This window comes from Lepisma saccharinum, chromosome 27 (assembly GCF_977018435.1).
Source record: "Lepisma saccharinum chromosome 27, izLepSacc3.1, whole genome shotgun sequence".
Lineage (NCBI taxonomy): Eukaryota > Metazoa > Arthropoda > Insecta > Zygentoma > Lepismatidae > Lepisma > Lepisma saccharinum.
This window is the reverse complement of record NC_139255.1, coordinates 51,142,021-51,168,662: the sequence shown is the minus strand read 5'-3', so window position 1 is coordinate 51,168,662 and position 26,642 is coordinate 51,142,021. Positions and strand designations below refer to the sequence as shown.

Here is a 26,642-nt window from a genome sequence, read left to right as displayed (position 1 = left end):
CTATCTTTCTCTCACTCCGTCTGTGTATCTCTCACTCTCTATCTCCTCTCTCTCTACCTCCCTTGCCTCTCTCCTTTCCTTTCTCTTTCCTTCTCACTATCTCTCTCATTCTCTCTGTCTGCCTGCCTCTATCTGTCTGTCTGTCTCTCCCTGTCTGCCTGTCTCTGTCTATCTATCTGTCTCTCCCTGCCCGTCTGCCTCTCACTCTCTGTCTGTCTGTCTCTCTCTCCGTCTGCCTGTCTCTCCCTGAGTCTGCCTGTCTCTCCATGTCTGTCTCTGTCTGTCTGTCTGTCTGTCTCTCACTCTCTGTCTGTCTCTCCCTGTCTGTCTATCTCTCTCTGTCTGTCTGTCTCTCTATCTATTCGTGTCTGTCTGTCTCTGTCTGTGTGTTTCTCCTTGTCTGTCTGTCTGTCACTCTCTGTCTGTCTGTCACTCCCCCTCTGTCTCTCTCACTCCCTCTCTGTTTGCCTCTCTTCCTCTTTCTCTCTGTCTGTCTATATATCTCTCTCTCCCTCTGTGTGTGTTTTCTCTCACTTTCTCTCTCTCTCTCGGGATGCTTACAGGCATCACTTCAAATATATTTGTTGTTTCTTGTTTTTGTTGTAGTTTTTGTTGCTGATTTGTATTATTTTTCTTCGGTTTTCTGTCACTTTTGGAGATCATGAGATGAAATTGATGGAAAAACAACACACATGAACAGCGTACAACAAACCCTACAGATTATATCTGGTTCCAAGAGCCAGAATCACATTATTCAATGTAACAATTCTGTCCACGGTATAAGACCTCCGTGGCAGAGTGGTTAGCACAGCACGCTACGACGCCAGGGGTCAAGAGTGCGAACCCCATGCTGGGTGCTCTTTGAGTGCCCCTTCGTAAGTGACATTATCATCATCGCTGTTAGTCAAAATGGCAGAAAAGTGACATAATGAAGCTTTCCAGGTTGGTGCTTATTGAGAAATTTACCCCTTAAAACTTCAATATATTTTGTGATGAAGAAAAATGAATGGTTACTTTTCGAACACACTGTACTAAAAAAAGGAGTAAAAAATATCACATCTGAAGAGAAGGAAATAAAGCTTTACGTTGTAATTTATTAAAATGTAAAAAAAGCAAAACATCAGGCTCTAGATTCTGTTTTTGTCAGTCCAAGAATCTTGAAAATACTAGTTTTGTGGTGGAAGAAACCGTAGTATATTACCATAAAGAGTAGACTCAGAAGGAAGGAGGACAGTTGGATAACCGTCTTGACGTACAACTCGACGGGCGCGGAGTCAATGTTCATTGCCCAGATTACGGACAGGATTCCAGCGTTCTCGAAGATCACTAAGATGTAGTAAGGTACGTAGTGTCTCTTGGTAGGACCGTCTGTGAGTATTACTAAGGTGAAGTTGTAGATGAAAGAGGCTGATAACTTGGTGACGATGTCCTCCGCTACTTTGCACCAGTCCGTGTCCTCCGTTTCCTTCTCGAGTGGCTCGTTCAGTCCGAACAGCCAGATCATCATGACGCACCAATGGACGACGATCAGAACGAGAACGTAGGTCTGGAATTTCTCCGCGAACATCCATAAGATGGTGATGCGCGAAACTACAACAGAAGAGGAAAGGTTTATGAGATATCGTCCACTGAGACTGTAAATGGTCTATGACCAATTTTTCATTTTTTGATGAGAAGCCTTTAAAATTTGACATGATACGAGGGGGTATCAAAAAGTTCGTCAATCTCCTGGAAGGAAACAAACTAGAAACCCGCTCGGATATGTGTATTGTACAATGGCCCCTCTAGGTTAAGCACACAAATTTTTGTCTGTTTTGGATGTTTATTGCTATCCTTTTTTAACAGGTGAATAAAGGAAGGTGTCATGATTGACAAAATTGAGGCACAGAGCGTCATCAAATTCCTGCATCTCCAGTTGAAAGCAACGAAGTAAATTCACGATGAGATTAAAGCGTGTATGGGGAGGAAATCCTATCCTATGAGATTAGATGGTTTTCAAGTGGAAACGGTAGTTCCAAACCTGTCACATGGTAATTTCCGATGCCCCTAGGACAGGGAGACCGTCCTTCATAAATGATGCCACATTGATGGAGAAAGTGGAGAAGATGATAATGGGAGACAGGAGGATCACCATTGAAAGTGTGATGGCTGTAATCGGTGTTAGTTATGGGAACATCTGGAAAATCATCAATCACCAGCTGCACCTTCATAAAGTGTCGGCACGGTGGGTGCCACGATTGCTCACCCCTTTCCAGAAGGGGACTAGAGAGGAAGCAGTAGAGATGTTAGGCCGCTGTAAGCTGGATGAAGAGGATTTTTGCAGACTGGTTACAATGGACGAAAGCTGGATCTACCTTTATGACCCAGAAACAAAGGAGATGAGTAAGCAGTGGAAACTCAGCCCCCACCGCCCCCCAAAAAGGCAAGAGTGCAAACGTCAGCCGCTAAGGTGATGCTGTCCGTTGTCTGGGACTGTGAGGGAGTCATCCTGAAGGACTACCTGCCACAGGCTCATACAATCACAAGTGACTATTATTGTGATCTCCTAGCTCGGTTCCGTCAAAACTTGAAGCTGAAAAGGCTAGGAAAGCTCACAAAAGGATTGCTGCTATTGGCAGACAACGCACCAGCCCATTCTGCTCATACATCCATTTCGAAAACAGTTCAATTAGGATACGAAATTTTGCCCTACCCTCCATATTCCCTAGACCTGGCACCGACTGACTTTTTCCTCTTTCCGGAAAAGAAGCGTCCACTAAAAGGAAGTCACTTTGACACGAGGGATGGTGTCATTTCTGAGGTGGAACCGTGGATTCAGGCCTAAAATGCAGTGTTCTATAAAAACGGCTTACGCAAGGTGAAAGGCCGCTGGCAGAAATGTGTCACCAACCATGGCGAGAAGGACTAATACCACCATGATTTTGTACTTGTCCAAAGTCGTTTCCTTCCAGGTGATTGCACGAACTTTTTGATACCCCCGCGTATATTTGTTGAACGTTTGTCACCATTACGCTGAAAGTTTGCATTTCAATGAAGTATTGAAATTTCAGATAGAACAATTGTACGCAACACTAGCTTTGATTTGAGATTTCTACATAGGACACTACATTCTGCAACCGAGATGGAGATGAAACAATTTCATTATGAATTTCTCATTTCGTAGTAAAGTAAAATAGATAATTCATATTTTGGGAAATTAATCAACTACTTGGATTCCACTATTATTCAAAATTTGTGTCTGTTAACAACACAAGTAAGAACCGAAGACCCTTACTACTGCTAAGCAGCTCCCACAAGTGACTGAGGTTAGAATATAAGTGGTTTCTCTCATACTCGGATGGCGGTTGTGTCGTAAGGTTTCATTGGCTGTTGGCGTTTGCACTCTCGTGGTGTTTCCAAATTCTGCAAATTAACCAAAAGTATGCTCAATATATCAATATTGGTTGTATGTAGGCATCAGACGATACCAGAAATGAAACAATTCCATTCTAAATACACCACAGTCAAAATATATCTATTTGTGTACAATTTGGAGATACAACATTTGCATTCTCAATGGACGATATGTCAATCTACAAGCTGCATGTGTGCTTGCAGTTCTACATTTAAACACCAGACTGTGTGCCAATCGATTTGGTATGAAACTACTAAGAGATTGCGCGCAGATCGATTTCCTAGCATTCCCGTTCTTCACCATTGCCAACTCGCTATTTTGAAATGCGATGTTGGGGTTAGTCAACTGCTTCTTACTTTCACATTGAACTACCCGGTGCTGGTTAAGACTGGCGATTTTCTCCAACTGACAGAGTTAACAGAAAGTGTAACTGAACATTGAACAGGATAACAGTTTATGAATGTAAAAGTGCTGTGCATTTTCTTTCCACCGCTTTCTATCTATTTATTCATCTTTCCTAACCTCCTCTTTCTGTTTCTCATTCCTTCTTTCTATCTCTTTCTCTCTCTTCTTCTGTGTTTCTATGTTTTTGTATCTTCCCCTTTTCTTTATATACCTATATCCTTCTACCTTTCTTTTTCTCTATCTTCCACTGTTTCTGATTCATTCTTTCTCTGTTTGTTTTTATCTTCTTCTCCGTCTTTTTATTACTCTGTCTCTTAGCTTTTCTATTTCCCTATTTCTCTGTATCTTACATTTTCTATTTCCCTATTTATCTGTCTCTTGACTTTTTTATTTCCGTATTCCTCTGTCTCTTACCTTTTCAATTTCCCTATGTTTCTGTCTCTTAACTTTTTTATTTCCCTGTTCCTTTTCGTAATTATCTCTCTCATTGTTTGCCTCTTTATTATTATTATTAATAATTATTATAAACAAGTTTTAAAACCATTTGTTCTGGACATCCTCTCTCGCCCATTCGACTTACCAATTTCCATAGCGTGCCACAAGAAGTGAAGAACTTTTCCAGCTGATGACATCTGTGGGAAGGCACGAGCACTCCTAGTGCTACCGTGATACGAAGTGACGTTCCAGGCCAACTTGATAATTGCGATGGATATCTTGATCCATTGTAGAATCACTGCAGCACAAGGAGAAAGCTGGTTACAAACACATATGAAACTCGTTGCCGGACAGATGCATAGTTACGGGAGCAACATTTTCAAACTCTAACCTTATGTATTCTCTAAACGAATCATATGAAAGTTTTGAGTAGAATTGGAAATACTTCCCGGCTGTTTTCATCGGTTTTCTGTCATTTTTAATTATGATTAATGGCTTTTTTATTCATTATCAAGGGTGACGCTATTGTTAATTAATCAAGCGCCACGTGTCGGGGGTGGAGGAGGAGATGAGTCATCGATGACTCATGCACACGTGTGAGTTTGGAATTAATAGTTTTCCAATAGTGCACAAAAAATACTATTATGTAATCCGTTTTTACCCTAACCTAACCCTATTGTTGTACTTTATATAGGCGTTACTGCCGGATATGAGTCATGGATGCCTCATGCCCACGTGGGAGTTTGGATTTAATGGTTTTCCATTAATGTACAAAAGACACTATTATGGAGTTCGTCTTTTACTCTAACCTAACCCTATTGTTGTACTTTATATATGTGTTTCAGCCAGATATGAGTCACGGATGATTTATACAGACGTGGAGCTTAGTTTTAATGGTTTTCCATTAGTGCATAATAGATACTATTATGGTACCCGGTGTCGCTCTATTCTAACCCAAGGAACTCAGTTCCGGCCTATTCTAAGCCAGTTTATTCTTTTCTTATACCCGTTACGCCCGGATATGATTCAAGGCTGATTCAGGCACTCGTGGGATCTTGAAGTTAATGCGTTTTCAGGACACGTTTTTCGCTATTCTAATCCAATTTTTGCCTATTTATGTGTGGTTTGCAGACGCCGTTGACGTCAAGACCGGCCATTTTGACATTGGTGCTGGATTATTAGGTATAATTAAGGATCTGGATTTATCCGGATTCAACCGACCTCAATGCGATCTGGGGTAGAAGATATTATAACACAATGTTTGGCTTTAGCCTATGTTCGCTTTAAAGGCGAAGAAATTGAACGATGTAGCCTATATGAAAACGAAGTATACGGCCAGAATGCATGTTATTAAAAATAATTGCTCTTAAAAAAAGGAAAGAATTCCTTGACCGCAAGAACCTGCTACAAGGTGGCGGACGAAATTCGCACCAGAAAAGAAGAATATTTCACCGCCTCCCCGAACGGCGAGCTATTATTGCCGGGAGAGGGTGTTAGCGGCCCCCCTTCGGGAACTGTATGGGATAAGGTCGCGTATCGCCAATATTTTAACACGTTTGTATTGATTTTTTTGAGGTTCCAATTTTATTTTGCGGAAGTAATTTACGTGGCTTTTTTCTTCCGCCTTTTGTAACATTGCAAAGACTATTTGACCTAAAGCGTAAGGAATTTGGCTGAACTAGTAACAATCAGTCCCAGGATCTACAGGTTAAAGTGGATGCGATCCACTATTTGCCCTTATTTCTAGGTTGCGAACCACGGACCCTTTGATTATTGCCTTATAAACAGCAGGATTCACTTAAAATTGACGAGATGTTTTACTGTTAGGGCCAATATTTCGCATTTCTCGCGTATTTTTACTCAGAAAACGTTATTTGAACGATTCAAGCAAGAGTTTGCATGGCAATTTAGACACACAAACTGTGTTTCTTCAACTTAAGCTGAAGTTTAGGTTTATTTTTTACTCTAATGTGTCAATTTCATCTATTCAGGCTACATTTTTTATTAAATTTTGGAGTCACAAAGACATTTTTTCAACTTTTAACTTGTTATTTTAAAAGTTTATTTCCATTTTTTACTCAAATAATACATTTTAAGCTATTCTGGCAGGAGTGTTTATAACATTTTGCACTTACAAAGAGATTTTTTTCAACCTTTAACTTATTATTTACAAGTTAGGCTTATTTTTTACTCTAATATCACAATTTCATCTATTCAGGCTACATTTTTTTATTGCAGTTTATACTCGCAAAGGTATTTTTTCAGCTTCTTTTATTAATTTTTCTATTTATTACCTTTTGTATCTTATATTTATTAATTTTTAACTTTGAGTTTTGTTCTTTATTTTAAAAAATTCTCTAATCACTAAGGAAGAAGTACTTTTAAGTAAAACTTTAGCCACAACCTTTATTATTACTTTTATTATTATTATTGTTTTCTATGTAGTTGTTGAATGTTGTTTTTGTTAGGGTTTATTGACTTACACTAAGCTATTTTTGGTTTGCTTCGGAGGAAAGTTTGTTTATTTTAGAGTTTCATCGGTATATTTTTACTGTTAGGGTTGGTATTGTTTCCTAAATATATGAGTAGGGTTCCATATATTTTGTTCTCATATGATGTGTTCAGCACGACTCTCCAAGTGTTTTTTACTCTATTTTTCCATTTCATTAAGGCCTAGTGTTTCCTAGAGCCACTTTATGCATGAGAGAAAGCTTGAAAATTTTGATCTCAGATAACCGTCAACCTTACGTCAGAGTATTTTTGAGTATATTTGAGACTTATTATGTGCCACGAGAATATCACGGCTTGCTTAATTTTTAAGTATGTTGCGCAGTTAATGTATTTTTTGCTTTTGCTTACTAGATAAACTGTACGAAATGTTTAATATTTGTACTTTTTGCACTTATAAGAGGCCAAGCTTTTACTGTTACTCAAATTATTATATGCCTGAGAACTGAAACCCCTTTACCAAGAGTACTATAACTGGATGTTTATTAATATTGTTTATTTTTATGTTTTACTAAATTCCACTGAATGAAGCTTAAAGCTTAGGCTCTAAAGCTTGTTGAATGGTTAATCACAGGCCAATATGAACTTTACAAAGACTTGTAGAAGACATAGGAACACACGCCAAGGCCTTATTAGCGTGCAAGAATCACTTTCAGGGACTACTACGAGGAATCGAAGTTGATTTTTTTGAGTGCTTTACCAGTTACACAGTAAATATTTGCTATTTTAAGTAACTACATGTACCAGAACATCTTACAGCCCAACACTAACTAGACTTCAATTTATACTATATTAGGTGCTAAATGTACCAAGAACACTGATTGTACATACTTTTGAGAATCCAACTATATCAGGATTTTTCTGTGTAAGTATATATTTATTGACTCGCGTAGTGTCGACGTGGTGGCCGCGGTGGCTCAGTCGGTAACGCGTCTGACTACCATGGTAAAGGTTCCGGGTTCGATCCCCGGCCGGTTCAAATCCGGGAACTTTTCTAACGGTGGAAGCGGCCCCGGCGCCCGCCCAGCGTCGAATAACATGGGTACCTGGGGGAAACCCTGGGGGGTAAAGGCGGTCAGGGGCGCGATGTTGATCACATCACCCCCACTCACGACCGGATCAAGAAAGTGTGGGGCGTTAACCCCACACCCCCTATACGCCTTCATGGCATGGTGCTATGCACAGGGGAACACTTTACTTTTTACTTTATTGTCGACGTGGCCTTTGGCCACGCCTTGTACGATCGCATGCGTGACCTTCGGCCACGTTGTGATCGCAATCATGTTTTAAATGGGGTTCCTCAATGATCTTAATGACTTTGAAAATGTCTGCATGTTGTATTAGATGATGGGGAACATGTGTACAAGTTCGCTAATTTGAAAAGTTTAGAAAGTAACTTTATGTGTGTATGGGCTCTAATAAGGTACAAATACTCAAACTATTATTGTCTATTTTCTTAATAATTAACTGAGTAAGTAATAACCGTTTCAAGATAAGTAGTTGGATGTTTTGCATAAACGAATTGAATAGCGACTAAATTGAAAATGCAATATTTACGTATTTTGTTATTTTCACATTTTTGAACGTAATTGGATAATAACTGTTTTCCGTCATTCCCCTCAAATTCCTACCTTGCCTCTGTAATAAAATTCTGATGCTCGTATTTTGAAATTCGAAAAGTCTAGCATAATTCCCTTACAGTAGTTTTCGAGGTGAAAATAAACTTTCTTTAAGTTCCCTAGCAACGTCCGTTTCCATGGACAACAACAGGCACGGCAAGCTCTAAGGAATTGCATGTCATTATACCCCTTAAATATTTAGTTAAAACAAGCACGATGTAGATATTTACGCATTGAGTATAACAATATAGACGTAATTGTATCTGGGCTGAAACTCCTTATCATGAAGATGTCACCCTTCTTTCAGGCACCTTTTCAAAACCATGAGTTCATTCATCTGTGTGCTATTGATCTGTGAGAAATATAATGTATCTCGACAATTAAGAATTGAAGGAAACAATGTGAGCGAAAAAGAAAAGCCTTGGAAACGGTTGCTAAGGACTTGAGGAAAGGGCATTTTCACCCTTAAGGAAGGGCCGATTGAGCGATTTCTTAATTTTCTCGGCCTTTTGGGACGATTTCATGGGGGGTCGTAATCGGTCATTTTTCGCCTCCGGGGCTTCCTTCATGGAGAACATTTATGTCAGTGAGTGGTGGGATTGGGGCTTTATATATATTGGACTCGCGTACTTTCGACGTGGCCTTTGGCCACGTCTTGTACGCTCGCATGCGTGATCTTCGGCCACGTTGTGGGCGTAATCATGTTATAGATGGGGTAAAATGTCTGCATGTTTTATTGTATGAAGCCAAAAAAGTGTATAAGTTTGCTAATTTGAAAAGTTTAGAAAGTAACGTTATGTCTGTATGGGCTGTAATAAGGTACAAATATTCAAAATATTATTGTCTATTTTCGTAATAATAAACTGAGTAAGTAATAACGGTATCAAGATAATTAGTTGGATGTTTTGCATAAACGAATTCAATAGCGACACTAAATTGGAAATACAATCTTTCTGTCATTCTTCTCGAATTCCTACCATGCCTCTGTAATAAATTCTGACTCTCGTATTTTGAAATTCGAAAAGTCTAGCATAATTCCCTTACAGTAGTTCTTGGGGTAAAAATAAACTTTCTGTAAGTTCCCTAGCAACATCCATTTCCATGGTGAACAACAAGCACGGCAAACTCTCTAAATAATTGTTTGTTATTATACCTCTAAACATTTAATTAAAACAACCACGATGTAAATGTATTCGCATTGAGTTTACCAATATATACGTTTCGCTTATTTGGAAAGTTTTGAACGTAACTCTGTGTGTGTACGGGCTCTAATATGGTACAAATATACAAAATATTCAAAATTGTCTATTTTCTTAATAATAAAGTGAGTAAGCAATAACTGTTTCAAGATAGTTAGTTAGAGTTCTTGTATAAACGAATTCAAGAGCGACATTAAATTGAGAAAACAATATTTACGTCTTTTGCCATTTTCACACTTTTAAACGTAATTAGAAAATTTTTCGTCATTCCCCTAAAATTCCTACCTTGCCTCTGTAATATATTCTGACGCTTGTATGTTGAAATTCGAAAAGTCTAGCATAATTCCCTTACAGTAGTTCTTGGGGTAAAAATAAACTTTCTGTAAGTTCCCTAGCAACATCCGTTTCCATTGTGAACAACAAGCACGGCAAACTCTCTAAATAATTGTTTGTTATTATACCTCTAAACATTTAGTTAAAACAACGACGATGTAGATAATATTTTCGCATTGAGTTTACCAATATATACGTAATTGTATCTGGGCTGAAACTCCTTATCATGTAGATGTCACCATTGTTTGAGGTACCTTTTCAAAACCATGAGTTAATTCATCTGTGTGCTATTGATCTGTGAGAAATATAATGTATCTCGACAATTAAGAATTGAAGGAAACAATGTGAGCGAAAAAGAAAAGCCTTGGAAACGGTTGCTAAGGACTTGAGGAAAGGGCATCTTCACCCTTAAGGAAGGGCAGATTGAGCGATTTCTTAATTTTCTCGGCCTTTTGGGACGATTTCACGGGGGGTCGTAATCGGGCATTTTTCGCCTCCGGGGCTTCCTTCATGGAGAACATTTATGTCAGTGAGTGGTGGGATTGAGGCTTTATATATATTGGACTCGCGTACTTTCGACGTGGCCAAAGGCCACGTCTTGTACGCTCGCATGCCTGAGCTTCGGCCACGTTGTGGGCGCAATCATGTTATAGATGGGGTTCTTCATAGATCTTAATGACTTTGAACATGTCTGCATGTTGTAGTGGATGATGGGGAACATATGTATAAGTTTGAAAAGTTTAGAAAGTAACTTTCTATGTGTATGGGCTCTAATAAGGTACAAATATTCAAACTATTATTGTCTATTTTCTTAATAATGAACTGAGTAAGTAATAACCGTTTCAAGATAAGTAGTTGGATGTTTTGCTTAAACGAATTGAAAAGCGACTAAATTGAAAATGCAATATTTACGTATTTTGTTATTTTCACATTTTTGAACGTAATTGGATAATAACTGTTTTCCGTCATTCCCCTCAAATTCCTACCTTGCCTCTGTAATAAATTCTGATGCTCGTATTTTGAAAATGGAAAAGTCTAGCATAATTGCCTTACAGTAGTTTCCGGGGTGAAAATAAACTTTCTTTAAGTTCCCTAGCAACGTCCGTTTCCATGGACAACAACAGGCACGGCAAGCTCTAAGGAATTGCATATCATTATACCCCATAAACATTTAGTTAAAACAAGCACGATGTAGATATTTATGCATTGAGTATAACAATATATACGTAATTGTATCTGGGCTGAAACTCCTTATTATGTAGATGTCACCCTTGTTCTGCCACCTTTTCAAAACCATGAGTTCATTCTTCAGTGTGCTATTGATCTGTGAGAAATATAATGTATTTCGCTAGACAATTAAGAATTGAAGGAAACAATGTGTGCTGCAAAAAAATGTCCGTGGCAACGGTTGCTAAGGACTTGAAAAAAGGGTATTTTCACCCTTAAGGAAGGGCCAATTGAGCGATTTCTTAATTTTCTCGGCTTTTTGGGACAATTTCATGGGGGGTCGTAATCGGTCATTTTTCGCCTCCGGAGCTTCCTTTTTGGAGAACATTTATGTCAGTGAGTGGTGGGATTGGGGCTATATATTTATTGGATTACTAACTTTAACAGACCAATCAGGAAGACGACAAAATTCACTAAACTTAGTACTACAGTGTAAGTGATTGCATGAAAGGTAGAAATTATAATAAGCAAAATAATTCGCTTTTTGCTTTAGTGGCTAATCGCGACGCTGGGGATGAATGGAAGGACAAAAATCCTAAGGACTGGATATATTTTACCACTACAGACGCTAGGTAGAAACACTAGAGGACTGTTAGCTTTCAAAATTGTGGTTATACTGTACTGTTTCTTAAATATTTTGTGTTTGGCACGCTTAGCAAGTTACACTTATATCAATTTCATGACAAATATTGCTAAAACTCTCAAATTTACTGTGTACAAGTTGATATTTCGGCTATCAGAGGAATTAACAACCCTATTTTACAAACAAATGGTATTGTTTGCACTTTATTTACTTCAATCAGTGACTAATATTTTACAGTAATTGAATCATTCAGCCCTAGTCCATACTTTACTGCATCAGAAAGTTTGTTATTAATCTAATAAGTATGCTATTTTGTGCTATTCTAAGGCAAACGTTGTTTAATTTACTGGTTATAATGCAAAGTTTTGCACAATTTTCGATATTTTCTCTACATTCAAACCAAACAATTGTACATATTTATTGCATTTCATTTATATTTCTTGTAATTAACTTATGTTTCTTATCTTTAACAAACTAAACTAATTACTTTGTCATGTTAAAAACCTAATTTTTTACTATTTCCTATCAGGTTCTATATTGCTGTTTTTTATCAATTTATGTAAGAGCACACTCTGCTAAATACACATATATTCTCGTTTATACACACACACACTTTTACACATTCATACGAACATACATCTGACGTTTTCAATATTTTGCTATGAAGTGTGCACCGTCGCTATTCAAACAAGGCCAGGCAATGTAGTATTTATGAGTATTAGTAATCCCAAAGTGCTGTTTTTTGGAGTCCAAGTTCAGATGAGTGTCTGCTATGTGCCTTTTTCATGGGATTGCATGTAAAGTGTATGCATATTGAGCATTATTGATGGTGTAATCTTCCAAGTTTTGCTGTTACTTTCCTATAATTCTGCGAGACTGTAGAGAGTTCTCCCTTTTCAAGCACTTTTCTTTCATTGATTGGATACTTTTTGGGAACTTAGAAGTTTTTTATGTTATGAAGCAGATTGTTGTAGAATATTTTGCATTTTCTTCTAAAGTTGAAGAAACACAGTTTGTGTGTCTAAATTGCCATGCAAACTCTTGCTTGAATCGTTCAAATAACGTTATCTGAGTAAAAATACGCGAGAAATGCGAAATATTGGCCCTAACAGTAAAAAATCTCGTCAATTTTAAGTGAATCCTGCTGTTTATAAGGCAATAATCAAAGGGTCCGTGGTTCGCAACCTAGAAATAAGGGCAAATAGTGGATCGCATCCACTTTAACCTGTAGATCCTGGGACTGATTGTTACTAGTTCAGCCAAATTCCTTACGCTTTAGGTTAAATAGTCTTTGCAATGTTACAAAAGGCGGAAGAAAAAAGCCGCGTAAATTACTTCCGCAAAATATTGGCGATACGCGACCTTATCCCATACAGTTTCCGTAGGGGGGCCGCTAACAATAGAGATCCTTTCTCACCCTCTCCCGGCAATAATAGCTCGCCGTTCGGGGAAGCGATGAAATATTCTTCTTTTCTGGTGCGAATTTCGTCCGCCACCTTGTAGCAGGTTCTTGCGGTCAAGGTATTCTTCCCTTTTCTTAAGAGCAATTACTATTAATAACATGCATTCTGCCCGTATACTTCGTTTTCATATAGGCTACATCGTTCAATTTCTTCGCCTTTAAAGCGAACATAGGCTAACGCCAAACATTGTGTTATAATATCTTCTACCCCAGATCGCATCGGGGCCGGTTGAATCCGGATAAATCAAGATCCTTAATTATACCTAATATTCCAGCACCGATGTCAAAATGGCCGGTCTTGACGTCAACGGCGTCTGCAAACCACACATAAATAGGCAAAAATTGGATTAGAATAGCGAAAAACGTGTCCTGAAAACGCATTAACTTCAAGTTCCCACGAGTGCCTGAATCAGCCTTGTCTCATATCCGGGCGTAACGCTTATAAGAAAAGAATAAACTGGCTTAGAATAGGCCGGAACTGAGTTCCTTGGGTTAGTATGGGGCGGCACCGGGTACCATAATAGTATCTATTATGCACTAATGGAAAACCATTAAAACCAAGCTCCACGTCTGTATAAATCATCCGTGACTCATATCCGGCTGAAACACATATATAAAGTACTACAATAGGGTTAGGTTAGAGTAAAAGACGAACTCCGTAATAGTGTCTTTTGTACATTAATGGAAAACCATTAAATCCAAACTCACACGTGTGCATGAGTCATCGATGACTCATCTCCTCCTCCACCCCCGATACGTGGCGCTTGATTAATTAACAATAGCGTCACCCTCGATAATGAAAAAGAAAGCCATTAATCATAATTAAAAATGACAGAAAATCGATGAAAACAGCCGGGAAGTATTTCCAATTCTACTGTTTTGATTTGACCTTAAATGTTTACACACAAGGTGGAGACTCAGGTTGTCGTTATTCTTTATGTATTCATAAATTTTATACTGTGGCGGCGATTGAGTTCCAAAACCCGGGGGGCCAAGGTTCCAAAACTAGGGACAAGGACAGTGTATTGCCTGCTCTTTTGTAGATAAGGTTTATCATAGAGCGGGGGCAATAGTGGCGCTCTCCACTCTTCCCCTCATTCCCCCCCTATTTCCCCCCATCAAAGCCACTTCACAACAGCGTACTCTTTTACCAGAGAAGGAAATTCAGCTTCAGGTCCCGACGATAAAATTTTCCTTCCGGGCAGTGTTGACAGCGTAAAAAATCATCCCATAAAGGTTAAATGTAAACATAATAATTACATGTAGTATCTGCATTCGTGGCTCCACCTATGATTCCATATGTGACTCCATCTGTGGCTCCATTCGTGGCGCCATCTGTGTCTCCATTCGTGGCGCTACCTGCGATTCCTTTGATGGTCAACTGAAGAATGAGCTGTGGGGCTGATTCCGTGAAACTCTCTATGAGACCTAGGTAGCTTGTGTTCGCCTTATCGTTTTCAATCTTACGGAGCAATTCCTTTTGTTCCTGGGCATTGTCACTCTTAGAATTCATGAATTTCAGGGTATCCATGATGATTCTTCCTTTCCTGAAAATAAAGAAAGTATAGGATGTGCATAAAGACCCGCTTCCAATTCAGTGAATCATGACGTTCCAACCGTACAAGTTACCGCAGTGCTGTCAATACCATGAACCTTTTTGTTTTCATTCGGTACATCTCAGCGTGACTCTCTGGATGTAGCCGCCCTCCGTAGCGGAGTGATTATCACAACGCGCTGTGACCCCAGGGGTTCCGGGTTCAAATTCCGGCCTGGGCATGGTTCTTCATGTGCAAAGAGAGGCAGAGAGATAGATAGAGACAGTCAAAAAGTGAGAGAGAGAAAAAAATACACAGAGAGAGGGAGAGGCAGAAGAAAAAGAAGAAATGGACAAAAAGATACACAGGGGAAGAAAGAGAGAAAGACAGAGGCAGAGATACATAAGGAGACGAAAAAGATATAGAAGCAGATCCCTCAACCCTTAGCTATGATTTTTTTCAATTCCCAAGCCCTCGTGTCAGTTTGTTCGCAAACATACTAGGTACATCGCGGCCAAGGTCTGTGAAGAGTTTCTTCCCCCAAGCGAGGAAGACTACGATTCGACGAATCTTGATCCGGGACACTGGCTCTGGTGACATCAAGCTTCGCCAGTGAGTTGAAATGGATATCTTGGGTTGAAACTTGCAAACCATTTCTTCAGCAGCTAGAAGCAAACGTGCGAGTGGCGCCTCTCAGCGTTGAGTGAAAGAACTTCTTGAAAGTGGTTTGCTACCTGTGCTCAATATCTGCTTATGATACGTTCATGTCTGTAGAAAGAGAGATAGGGAGAAACACATTGGGAGCTCGAGAAGGAGAGAAATGATGGAATAAAGATACAAAAAGATAAACGAAGTAAAAGAGAGAAGAGGTAGTAAGATAGACAACAGGGGCGAGCAAAGAAAGACACAAAAAACAAACGAAGAACGGAGGAGAGTATAAAGGTTAGATAGAGACGGTAACAAGTTATTTCCAAACCCTGAAAAATCTCCATTAATTTTCATTGTTTCTTTACCTGAAGGATGGATGAAGGTTGAAAACCAGACCCACGACTCGAACAATCCACGTTAAAACTCTAGTACACGTGCAGTCATCTTTCTCGTCACGAATATACCTGAAGGAATAAGAAAAAAACATTTTAGTAATATTTCATTAATACTAATAACCTCACTTTTAGATAAACAGATAATACATTCACACGTGAATATATTTTAGAAAATTTTAGTTTCGTGCAATATTAGCTACAACTACGTGGAAATTTACCAGTTGTTTCTAGCAAATCTATTCTCTTTCGCCGTAACTTCGCATAAGGATAAAAACAACTTTATCATGTGATGCAAAATTAACAGTGGTCGACGTGGGTTTCGATGTCTTGCAGATGTTTGTTGTCTTTGAATAATTTCAGCATGCCGAGTTCATAAATGAAATCCATTTTTTCCCATCACGTCAGGATTGTTCACAATAAAATGTGTATTTCCATTATTTTCTCAATAGGGTAAAATCGGGTAGCCCCGGACATCGGGTACCATCGGACAGTGTGAGTTCCGAAACTGCGGTATGAGCTAGCAATACTGTATCAGCAGAAAAAGAAAGGACTTTGTTCTACCCTGCACGTGCATAAAGACGATATTATTATTATTATTATTATTATATTATGGTAGGAGTTGGTCGGTGAAGAATAGCGGACGTACTGCAAGCCGCTCTGTTTCTGCGTATGCGATGTTCGTCCCGAAGTAACTTAAGGCAGGTCATTGCTATTATAAAGGTAAGTAAACGAAACACAAATGGTTGTCAGTGTACTGGTTACGGTTTGAACAAATCGTGTGTGAAACCGCAATTATATATTTGACTGTGTGATAGTATGAGGCATGTTATTGTCGAATGGTACGTGTCGGGTAGCGCCGGACAGTCAATTGGAGGGTAACACCGGACAAAATGTAGGCGTTCTTGAAACTGTGTGATAGCGTTCCAGTTCTGCTACTTGTTGACGGACATTGCAGTCATAAGGATTGGAAAGTGATCCAATATGCGAGGGATCACAGTATTCATATGCTCAGTACTCCTCCACATACCACGCACAAGACTCAGCCCCTTGACAGGTCTTTATGAAACCGTTTAAAGGAGCATACAATGAAGTTTGTTCGATGTGGATGCGCAAGAATGCTGGAGTAAAGATAACCGTTTATGATGTAGCACACCTTGTTGCAGAGGCATACCGTAAGGTGTGTCGCATGGACATTGCTCTCAATGGATTTTCGTGCACTGGAATATATCCATTCAACCGTAATATATTCACAGACATTGACTACCTGCCCGCAAACGTGACTCGCGTTGAAAGATGTTACACTCCGCAAACCTGTGAAGACCCAGAACCTTCAACTTCAGCAGCGGTGGAGGCAACGGGGGCTGCTTCTTCTCCGTCGTCTGCAGTGGATCCACGTTCTCTACATGTCACCGAGGAACCTGAATCTCCTCGTCCATCAACTAGCAAAGGGCTCTCCATCATTGAAAAGTTATCACCATTACCAGAAAATCGTAAGGGACGTTTAGCGTCACGAACAAGAAGAACTGCAGTGAGTGAGATACTATCTTCACCATATAAGAAGCAACTTGAAAGAAAGGAGACCTCAACACATGTACTAGCAAAGAAAGGACGCAAGAAGCTAATGGGCCACGATCAGCTTGCTTGTGACAATAACAAAGAGGACATACGACCAGACGAACAGGATAGCACAACTGAATGCATCATTTGCGGTGAAACGTTCAATGAAGGCTGGATTCAGTGTCAATCCTGCGATGGCTGGGCCCATGACAACTGCACCGATATCGAATCAACTGATATCCATTACACATGTGATCACTGTAAACTTCCTGGGTAGGTGTTCTTATTGTTCCTTCCAAGTGTAGAATATGATTTTTTTCAATTATCTTAAGTGTCCGGTGGTACACGCCAATATCTGAAAATATGTAAAATGTAGCGATCTGTATTGTCATTTGTTTATGTACTTCTTTTTGCATTTCTTTCGATAACTTTGCTTTGTCAATAAAGATCACATTCCAAATAAATATTTCAGGCTTGTTTTAAAACAATTTTGCATCTTCTTACCAAGAAGCACATCACTGTGTGAACATGTCCGGGGCTACCCCATTTTCCCCTAGATGGCTCTGTTTTGATGGTAATAAAATTTTGATTTTCTACAATACAAACCCTCCCAATTTTGTACCATGAATGCATGTAAAAATTGTGTGCATTTAATAGACCTTTCATCTTCACATCATACATTAAAATGAACATTATATTGACTTTATTTACATAATATATTTTCGAAATCCGCCACAAGATGTTTAATCCACAATGTTATAATATGGTGGGTTCAAGAAATTACATGAAATACATGAATGAGATGGGCAAGGATAAATACAATGAAATTAATGGTACATACGAGGTAAGTACAATAAACAATTCATCCCAAATAACCAAACAACGCACGCACCACCCTTCAATAGAATAGCCGAATCCTACGGGACGTTACTTACACCCCACCCTACCCAATAAGAATGATGATGACCATATGATGATGATGATATGGTGGGTTGATCGAACTTAATGACGTGGAGAAAAATCTTCACTTAGGGAAAAATCCTTACGTAATGAGTGGAAATTGATATAATTTCCGTGATCAGCATTCAAAATACTTCCAGAATCACTTATTGATTTGGAAACAACAGAAATTTCCCCTTGTATAAATTTATTTTGTTTCGTTATTTAATAAATGTGATGTAATGGCGAATAGAATTTTGATTGTGAAATTGTGAAATATCCTGTCCTCATGCAAAAAAAAATGGATGTTATTTCCGTGAACAGCATTGAAAATACTTCCAGAATCATTTACTTTTTTGGAAACATCCGAATTTTTTTTGTTGCGTTATGTAATAAATGCAATGTAATAGCGAATATGAGAATCTTGATTGTAAAATTGTGAATAATTCTGACATGATGGGAACAAATGGATGTTATTTCTGTGATCAGCATTCAAAGTAGTTCCAGAAACACCAATTGATTTGAAAACATCCGAACGTTTTTTTCTCAAATTTCGACCAGTGTAATTAAAATTGGTTTATTTGCCAAGCGTACTGCATATGAATTTTTGTAACACACACACACCAAAAGTCTCCTGTTCATATCGTAAGAGGTTGGTTAGACACAAAAGCTGATTGGATACAAATTGTGAAGAAACATTTGGTATAAATGTGTACATTCTTACGAAAGATAAACTTAATAGATACACTTACAAAACACAGATGAAATCTCTTTGGAATCTATATGCATTTTTCCTTCTCAGATAACAGCATAGAAGATAATACATTCAAAATGCAAAAAGGAATGTTTTGATTGCAATCTGTATAACAATTTCCCCAATTGTTTAAGTAATGATAACAAACTAAACTAATATTAGACTTGGTACTAGGCCTACAATTATTGTTAATATTGTACTTACGAGGGGCATACAATAAGTTCGTGCTCTGACCCACTTCCGGTAGTGGTATCGAGAAATTTCGGCTCCGGTACCCCTTTCTACACTCTCGATTTCAGGCACATTTCAAACATTTTCTTGTAAATATTTAGTTCCTCATAATAAAGAGTGTTTGCAAATAGCGCGGAAGGTAATTTTTTAGATCTACGTGCTACGAAACTTACGTTTTTTATGAAATTAAAATTCCTTGCGTAACGTCAAAAATGTTTATCAGAACTTCTATGATGGCGAATGATGGATTCGATGTCACAGGCGCAAGTCTGATTTTTTCTTTTTCTTCTTATGATTGACTTGTGCAATGGGAACATTTGCTATTGCGATATGTTATTTGTGTGATATATTGGCGGATTGGACATTTCAGACATTGGATTTCATTTATGCGACTTTAGAAATTGGAATTAATTATTTCCTTTTGGCAACTGCAGGCCGTAAAGGGGAGGGTTGTTTTTTCTAAATGACTTGTGGGATGGGATAATTTGCGACTTTTTATTTTTATGATGGGAAGGTAGTGGAGGGTGGTATTCTGTAGAAACGGACAACAAGGACTTCCAACGTAAGAGTTACTTCATTTTTGGACTTACAAATTAAACTTCGACCCACAATTCAATACCTGGCCTTGGTAAATAGAGGTAAGTTCCCATCTTAGGTTCAGCCTTAATTTTTGGTATCTTCATGTGTCAATGCGGAAAACGTGAGAAATAGTGTTGGGGCAGGAGACTCCGGCCAATTTCTAACAAGCCTTAAAAAGGGACTCTATAGATAAAGGCGGGTCCGCGGTAGCGGTAGGGGTCGGTACGTCAATTACCCCAGGGGCGGAGCCCGGAATCGGTGGGAAATTTGGACTCAACAATTTCAAACGACAAAATCTCAACTTTAAACGGCTGTACAGTCGTAAATACTTCTTTCCGCGATCCATTTTTTTTTATTCACAATTAGGATCACATAATCTTCATAATGAAAGAAAAACAAATTAAAATTCGAGGGTGTAGAATAGGGTACCCGACCCGAAATTTCTTCCATCACTTTTCGATATAGTCCAATCCGAGTTCCATCGTTTTAATAGCGTCTCAAATCCAGTAGATTAAAATGTTCTGTCTTGCTCCGGTAGCTACCCAACCACAGCGTCCATGCCATCAGAATCATTGTGAAATTTATTACCACGCAGCTCTTCCTTTAGTTTAGGAAACAGGTAGTAGTCTATCGGGGCCAGATCTGGGGAATAAGGTGGATGTCGCAAGCTTTTGAAGCTACAGGACTGGATAGCCTGTCGTGTTTTTGAACATCGAGGCACCCAACGACAGCTTACTCTTTTTAATCCCAAGTGGACAGTTAAAATGGTACGAATGCTACCATTTTATATGCCAACAATATCAGAAAGTGTCCTAGTGTTGAATGTGCTATCAATGTTGACTAGTTGTTTCACACGATTGATAGTTTCCTGAACAACGGCGGTATTCCGTTACGTTGTTCATCTTCACATGACTCACGATCGCAGCTGAATTCCCTATGCCACATCAATGTGCACTTCTTGGGATGATAGATCGGGTTCGGTGTCCCATTCTACACCCTCGATTTCGGAAGTTTTTTTTTATGAAGATTATGTGATGCTAATTATGAAGAACAAAAATTTGGAGCGCGGAAACAAGTATTTACGAATGTACAGCCGTTTGAAGTTGAGATATTGTCGTTTGAAATTGTCGAGTCCAAATTTCCCACCTGTTTTGGGCTCCGCCCCTGGGGTAATTGACTTACCGACCCCTACCGCTACCGCGGACCCGCCTTTATCTATAGAGTCTCTTTTAAAGGTATGTTAGAAATTGGACGGAGTCACCTGCCCCCAACACTATTTCTCACTTTTTCCGCATTATCACATGAAGATACCAAAAATGAAGGCTAAAATTAAACCTAAGAAGGTAACTTACTCTTTTTACCAAGGCCAGGCACTGAATTGCGGGACGAAGTTAAATTTCAAAGTCCAAAAATTAAGTAACTTCTACGTTGGAAGTCCTTGTTGTCCTTTTCCACAGAATACCACCCTCCACTCCCTTCCCATCATAAAAATAAGAAGTCGCAAATTATCCCATCCCACAAGTCATTTAGAAAAAACAACCCTCCCCTTTACGGCCTGCAGTTGCCAAAAAGAAATAATTAATTCCAATTTCTGAAGTCGCATAAATGAAATCCAATGTCTGAAATGTCCAATCCGCCAATATATCACACAAATATCATATCGCAATCGCAAATGTTCCCATTGCACAAGTCAATCATAAGAAGAAAAAGAAAAAATCAGACGTGCACCTGTGACATGAATCCATGATCCGCTATCATAGAAGCTCTCAAAAACCTCTTTGACGTTACGCAAGGAATTTTAATTTTAAGGAAAACGTAAGTTTCGTAGCACGTAGATCTAAGAAATTACCTTCCGCGCTATTTACAAACACTGTTTGTTATAAGGGACTAAATATTTTCACGAAAATATTTAAAATGTGCGGAAAATCGAGGGTGTAGAATGATACCCTTGAGCCCTAGGATTCGAGATTAGAATATCGAAGATCCAAATATGACGTAATCGAGTGCAATTCAAGTGTAATCATTCTGATCAATAACTTTTGATATCGACAAGATCTTATCTTATCGTTCGGGAAATGCATTGTTATCTTCACCATGGCCAAATCAATATTGTTGAATAAGAATTCCTCACTGAATATGTGCTTGGAATTCTCTGACATCTTATTAGGAATGAAACCAAACAATGTTTAAGTATCTACATCGAAGGACCCAAAAGATGATTATTTACTGTGGTCAGGAACAAAGGTAGACTTACTATCTATACATCTATCTCTATTATCTATTTATCTCTCCCTCCACATGTCTCTATCTCTCTGAAAATCTTTCTTTATCTCTCTATCTTTCTGTATCTCATTTCATCTGTCTTACTCTATCACTGTCTTAAGCTGTCTCTCTCTTTTCCTTATTATCTACCCTCTATATCCATTCCAATCTTCCTCAATATCTCTCTCTCTCTCTCTCTCTCTCTCTCTCTCTCTCTCTCTCTCTCTCTCTCTCTCCACATCTTTCTTTATCTCTCTGCTTTCCTCACTATCCTATGTATCTATCTCTTCCTCTTTCTCCATCTATCTTTCTCTATCACTCCCTCCATCGCTCTTTCTCCCTCATCTCCCTATCTTCTTCTCACCTTTTACCCTCTAAAGCTTCCAGTTCAGGAATATTCCAACAACTTCTCTCGAAGCTCTCCCAAGAGGGATTGAAGGGATGCGACAGAAAGAATCTGAAAATTCCGCTCAATCCCTCTGCAATGCTATTTATCTCGTTCTACCAATCTTTCTAAGTTCGACTACATTATGAATGGAATTCATTCCAGTCCAATCCTCCAGTTCCTACAGTGACGGGGCAAGAAGTAAAATGATTGAGATGTCAGCTGGGGACGAGAATATTATTTTAGGAAAGCAGTAATTGAATATGCACCTAAATACCATATCTCGCTGAAACAACCTTTATTTAGTTAGCTTTTCATGTTTGCTGAGAAACAGGCTTGTTTTTGTACGGTGGGCGTTCGACAACGGCACCCCCCCCCCCCCCCGCTTTGGCGTCCTCACTGTTTATGCAGTATATGTTTCTCTCTTACTATGCCACCCTTTCTCTGCTAGTCTATATCTCTTTCTCTCGGTCTATATTCCTCCAGTTTTCTCCCTGCATTTCTATCAATTCCACTACTATTTTCTCTTTCATCTCCAAGTCTATCTGTCCTATCTTCTCTCTATTAGTAACCAGCGGGTTACTGGAACTAGCTACAAGAAGCAAGGACAGACAGGAATTAAGGGTAACAGTATGGTAAAGTGAAAACATTTCTTCAAATTTACAGGAGAAACTACTTACGCAACTGAGTTTCTGTAGACTTTTGGAAGCTCGTGGAAGTGTTTTCTCCCTTCGTTCAACTTATTCGGCCGGTAAATCATGTATTTTTCGGCATTAATGTATCTCCGATGCACGACAGCTCTTGCCACCATTACCGTCGACTACGTGAATCAAATGTTCCGTGCGTTCGATTATGTAACCCCCTCTGTTAGTGTAGCAACCACGCGGTAGTTTTACAAGATGAGCGAGCGAGCGTTTTTTTTTTTTCAATTTAATTTTCTGTTTGCCTAACCTAACTGAACCTAACTTAACCTTCCGTGAATAGTTTGTGGATCAATTTTCGCTTAGAAACCTTCTGTGAATAGTTTGTGCGGCATTTTTCGGTTAATAAGTTTGGTAACACTGCGTATCAGCTGAGGATAGACAACGTGAGTCAAGATTTGCCCGCGAATTAGCAACGAACAATAAATACTTGTAATGTGAAAAATTACGCTTTTTTCAGTGAAAAAAAAAAATCCCACGTGCAAAAATGTTCCGCTATGCATAACAGGTAAGTACAAATGTAAATAATTTGGAAATAAACGAGTGAAATGTGTTTTCACTATACCATACTGTTACCGAATTAAGTAAGAGGAAATATTTGCATTGTATTTCTGTTGTTTATCGTCGCTTTTCTGTCACTTTTGGGTAATCACGACGGTCAGGATCCCGGGAACTTCGGTGGCAATATCCTCAAGCGGATCTCTGTGGCGGAGTGGTTAGAACAAGGAGTTACGATTCCAGGAGTCGCAGGTTCAAATCCCTGCCTGGGCATGGGTGTTTCCTGTGAGTGTCCCTTCGCCAATTTCATCCTCGTTATCCAAAAGTTGCAGAAGAGCTATGCTAAATAAGAAAAATGACAATTATTAACTTAACGTGCTCACCACAGAGCCGGATATAGTAGGAAGTAGTGTGCAGTTAGAGGAATTTATATAAGTTTATCAGAGTCTGTTTCAATGATGGATTGATTTCTTTTAAATTTTACTTCGCTCTTCTGCCACCTTTAGGATCGCTAATATGAGGATGAGTGATTATATGATTAAATTGATGAAGGAACACTCACAAACACCCATGCCCACACCGGCATTCGAATGAACCGACAGTTTTAAGTGGGGTCGAATCCGGTACCCTGTGATTACAAGGCGATAGCCTTTCCACTACTTTAATGAGGAGACCGTAGAGAAAAGACAGAGAAGAAATACAGACATAATAAGAATGTAAGATCAAATAAGATCTAAAGGAAATGATGGTCTAAAGACCGAAGAGGAATATACTTCACAGTGCTTAAGGACAAATATGAATAGTTGCGCAAGAAGTTGATGCAACAACGAAGCAAAATGTAAACGAAGCAACAAATATGAGAAATTTGAGCAAAACCTTCGAGCAGGAATAAACGAAGAGAATGAAATGACAAGTACAGTTACCATAGTGTAGAGCGAATAGGAACTTAAGGGGAAGAGATACAGTTACGCACCAATTGTGCATTTATTTAAATATCATCCAAATGGGCACTGCTACTAAAGATAACCCCTGAGTGTTTCCAAGAGCAGGAATTTCTCTCCATGTTGAAAGTGGAAGCGTTTTTCTATGTTGATTATTAAGCTGGACACGATGTTTGAAAAATATGATGAAAAAGAATTTTCGGAATCCCATGTATTCCTTATGGGGAATCAACTTCAACATCAAGTTACGGCTAATCAAATGGAAGTTTCGACTTTTCCGCTTGTGAAATGCATCTTCAAACTGTCTTATTCCCGTTGATATATTTTTCTATTCCATCGAAAGTTTTATATTCCAAAGCGAACGAATCAAATCATACTTCCATATGATCAATACTTTTCTCCTTGCCTCCTGGCAGTGTTGCCAAAACTGATGCGCATAAAATAACTTAATATCAACTTAAATGGAGTTAAGCCTGTGGCTGAGTGGTTAGCATATCGTGCTGCGACGCCAAGGGTCCGGGTTCGAATCCTGCTCGGGCTTGGTTGTTTGTGAATGTCCATTCATCAATTTCATCATTTCATCACTCATCCCCATCTTCGCAAATTAGCCAAGAGGCACAAAACGCGAAGTAAAAATAAACTAAATCAATCAATCAATTAAATGGATTTAAAACTGACTTTCAAGGTGCTAGATGTACGAAGTCTGGATAAAGTGCTCTCTAGGTAATCTTAGTTGTCAAAGGGTTAGGGGCACTGCTATTATCCTTAACTCTAAATTTCTAACAATTTATTCTTAGTTTTCAACATCTAGATCCGGCAGCATCGCCCATCTCAATAATCCATTGATGGTTATGAAATCTAAATAAAATAATTCCCTGACAACAATATTATATCAATTTTAACGTCAAACACGGCACTATAAAAAAGTAGCTGCGGGGGGGGGGGGGGAGCGACGCAGCCAATATAACAATATCACGTCACGTGCAAAATGTATAATTATGACAACAGTTGTCCTACGTGGGCCGGAACCAGTGATGGCATCATAGAGGTGCACGGGGGTGGGCGTCCCAGTTCACAGCCGAACGAGGGCAACAAAGAGCCAGATTTGGCTCCAAGAGAGCTAAATTGGCACACTGTCACGGGTGGAAGAGTTTGGGAAGAGTCCCGTGGAGAATGTATCGCATGCCCTTAAGCCTAACAGAACAAATGCAACAGAAAAATGCGAACTTTCATCCCAAGCCTTCACACTACAACTCACCATTGGATGCTCACTCCTCCCACAACAATTGTTGACAGCAAACAGAAACCCATTGTTAACCAACAATACGCTATCTGGCCCTCTGCATAATAGCTGTACGCTAGATAGCAGTCACTCACTGTGTCTGCAACCGCAAGCACGATGCAAACAGAATTCCAAATCACGCACAAGACTGAAGTCAAATATGCTTTTTCTTTGTCATGGGGAGCTCCTTGCGGTTCCATGATTTCGTTTGAAAGATACGATATCTTGATAAGAATGACTTATATAGACTTCTGATAATTTTCCTTATCATTATTATCTATTCTGTGTTTGAGCATATGCTGATGCATAAGGAAGTATAATTAATTACCACTATACACTATTTAAATTAGATATGTGTGTAGGATTTCGAGGGGGCTTCAGCATATGTAAGCATATGATGTAGCCGGCCTCCGCGGCAGAGTGGTTTGCACATCGCGGTACGACGCCCGAGGTCCTGAGTTCGAATCCCGGCCTGGGCATGGATGTTTGTGAGTGTCCATTCATCAATTTCATCTCCATCTTTGCAAATTAGCCAAAAGTGGCACAAAAAGCGAAGTAAAATAAACCAAATCAATCAATCAATCAAGATAGGATGTAACAACAGAAGTGTTTGCTAATTTTCTGTAGGTTACGCTTCACCTTTTTTGTGTGCAATGACGTGTTAGCGGTAAAGTGAATGCATCGATTGAATGTGAAGCGACGGAACGATAGTGTTGCAATATGCAGATATTAAACACCAGAACAAGAACAAACTCTAGGTAAGAATGTTT

General features: G+C 39.1%; 1 protein-coding gene across 1 annotated transcript; it reads right to left on the bottom strand.

Annotated features, from left to right (window-relative positions):
* Positions 1-1,120: 1,120 nt before the first annotated feature.
* LOC145980245 (XK-related protein 6-like) lies at positions 1,121-25,963 on the bottom strand. The gene is made up of 5 exons (XM_083113256.1): positions 25,849-25,963; positions 15,714-15,812; positions 14,426-14,712; positions 4,380-4,532; positions 1,121-1,590 (listed from the first exon to the last, which is right to left on the bottom strand). The coding sequence occupies exons 1-5, from the start codon at positions 25,899-25,901 to the stop codon at positions 1,121-1,123; spliced, it is 1,062 nt and encodes a 353-aa protein (XP_082969382.1). The 5' UTR covers positions 25,902-25,963.
* Positions 25,964-26,642: the final 679 nt, after the last annotated feature.

Coding starts and splice junctions, on each gene's coding strand:
- LOC145980245 (XM_083113256.1), bottom strand. CDS start 25,901: ATGGGTTTCTGTTTGCTGTCAACAATTGTTGTGGGAGGAGTGAGCATC. Junction 15,813..25,848: donor GGAGGAGTGAGCATCCAATG/GTGAGTTGTAGT, acceptor TTATTCCTTCAG/GTATATTCGTGACGAGAAAG. Junction 1,591..4,379: donor GTGGCACGCTATGGAAATTG/GTAAGTCGAATG, acceptor CTTCTGTTGTAG/TTTCGCGCATCACCATCTTA.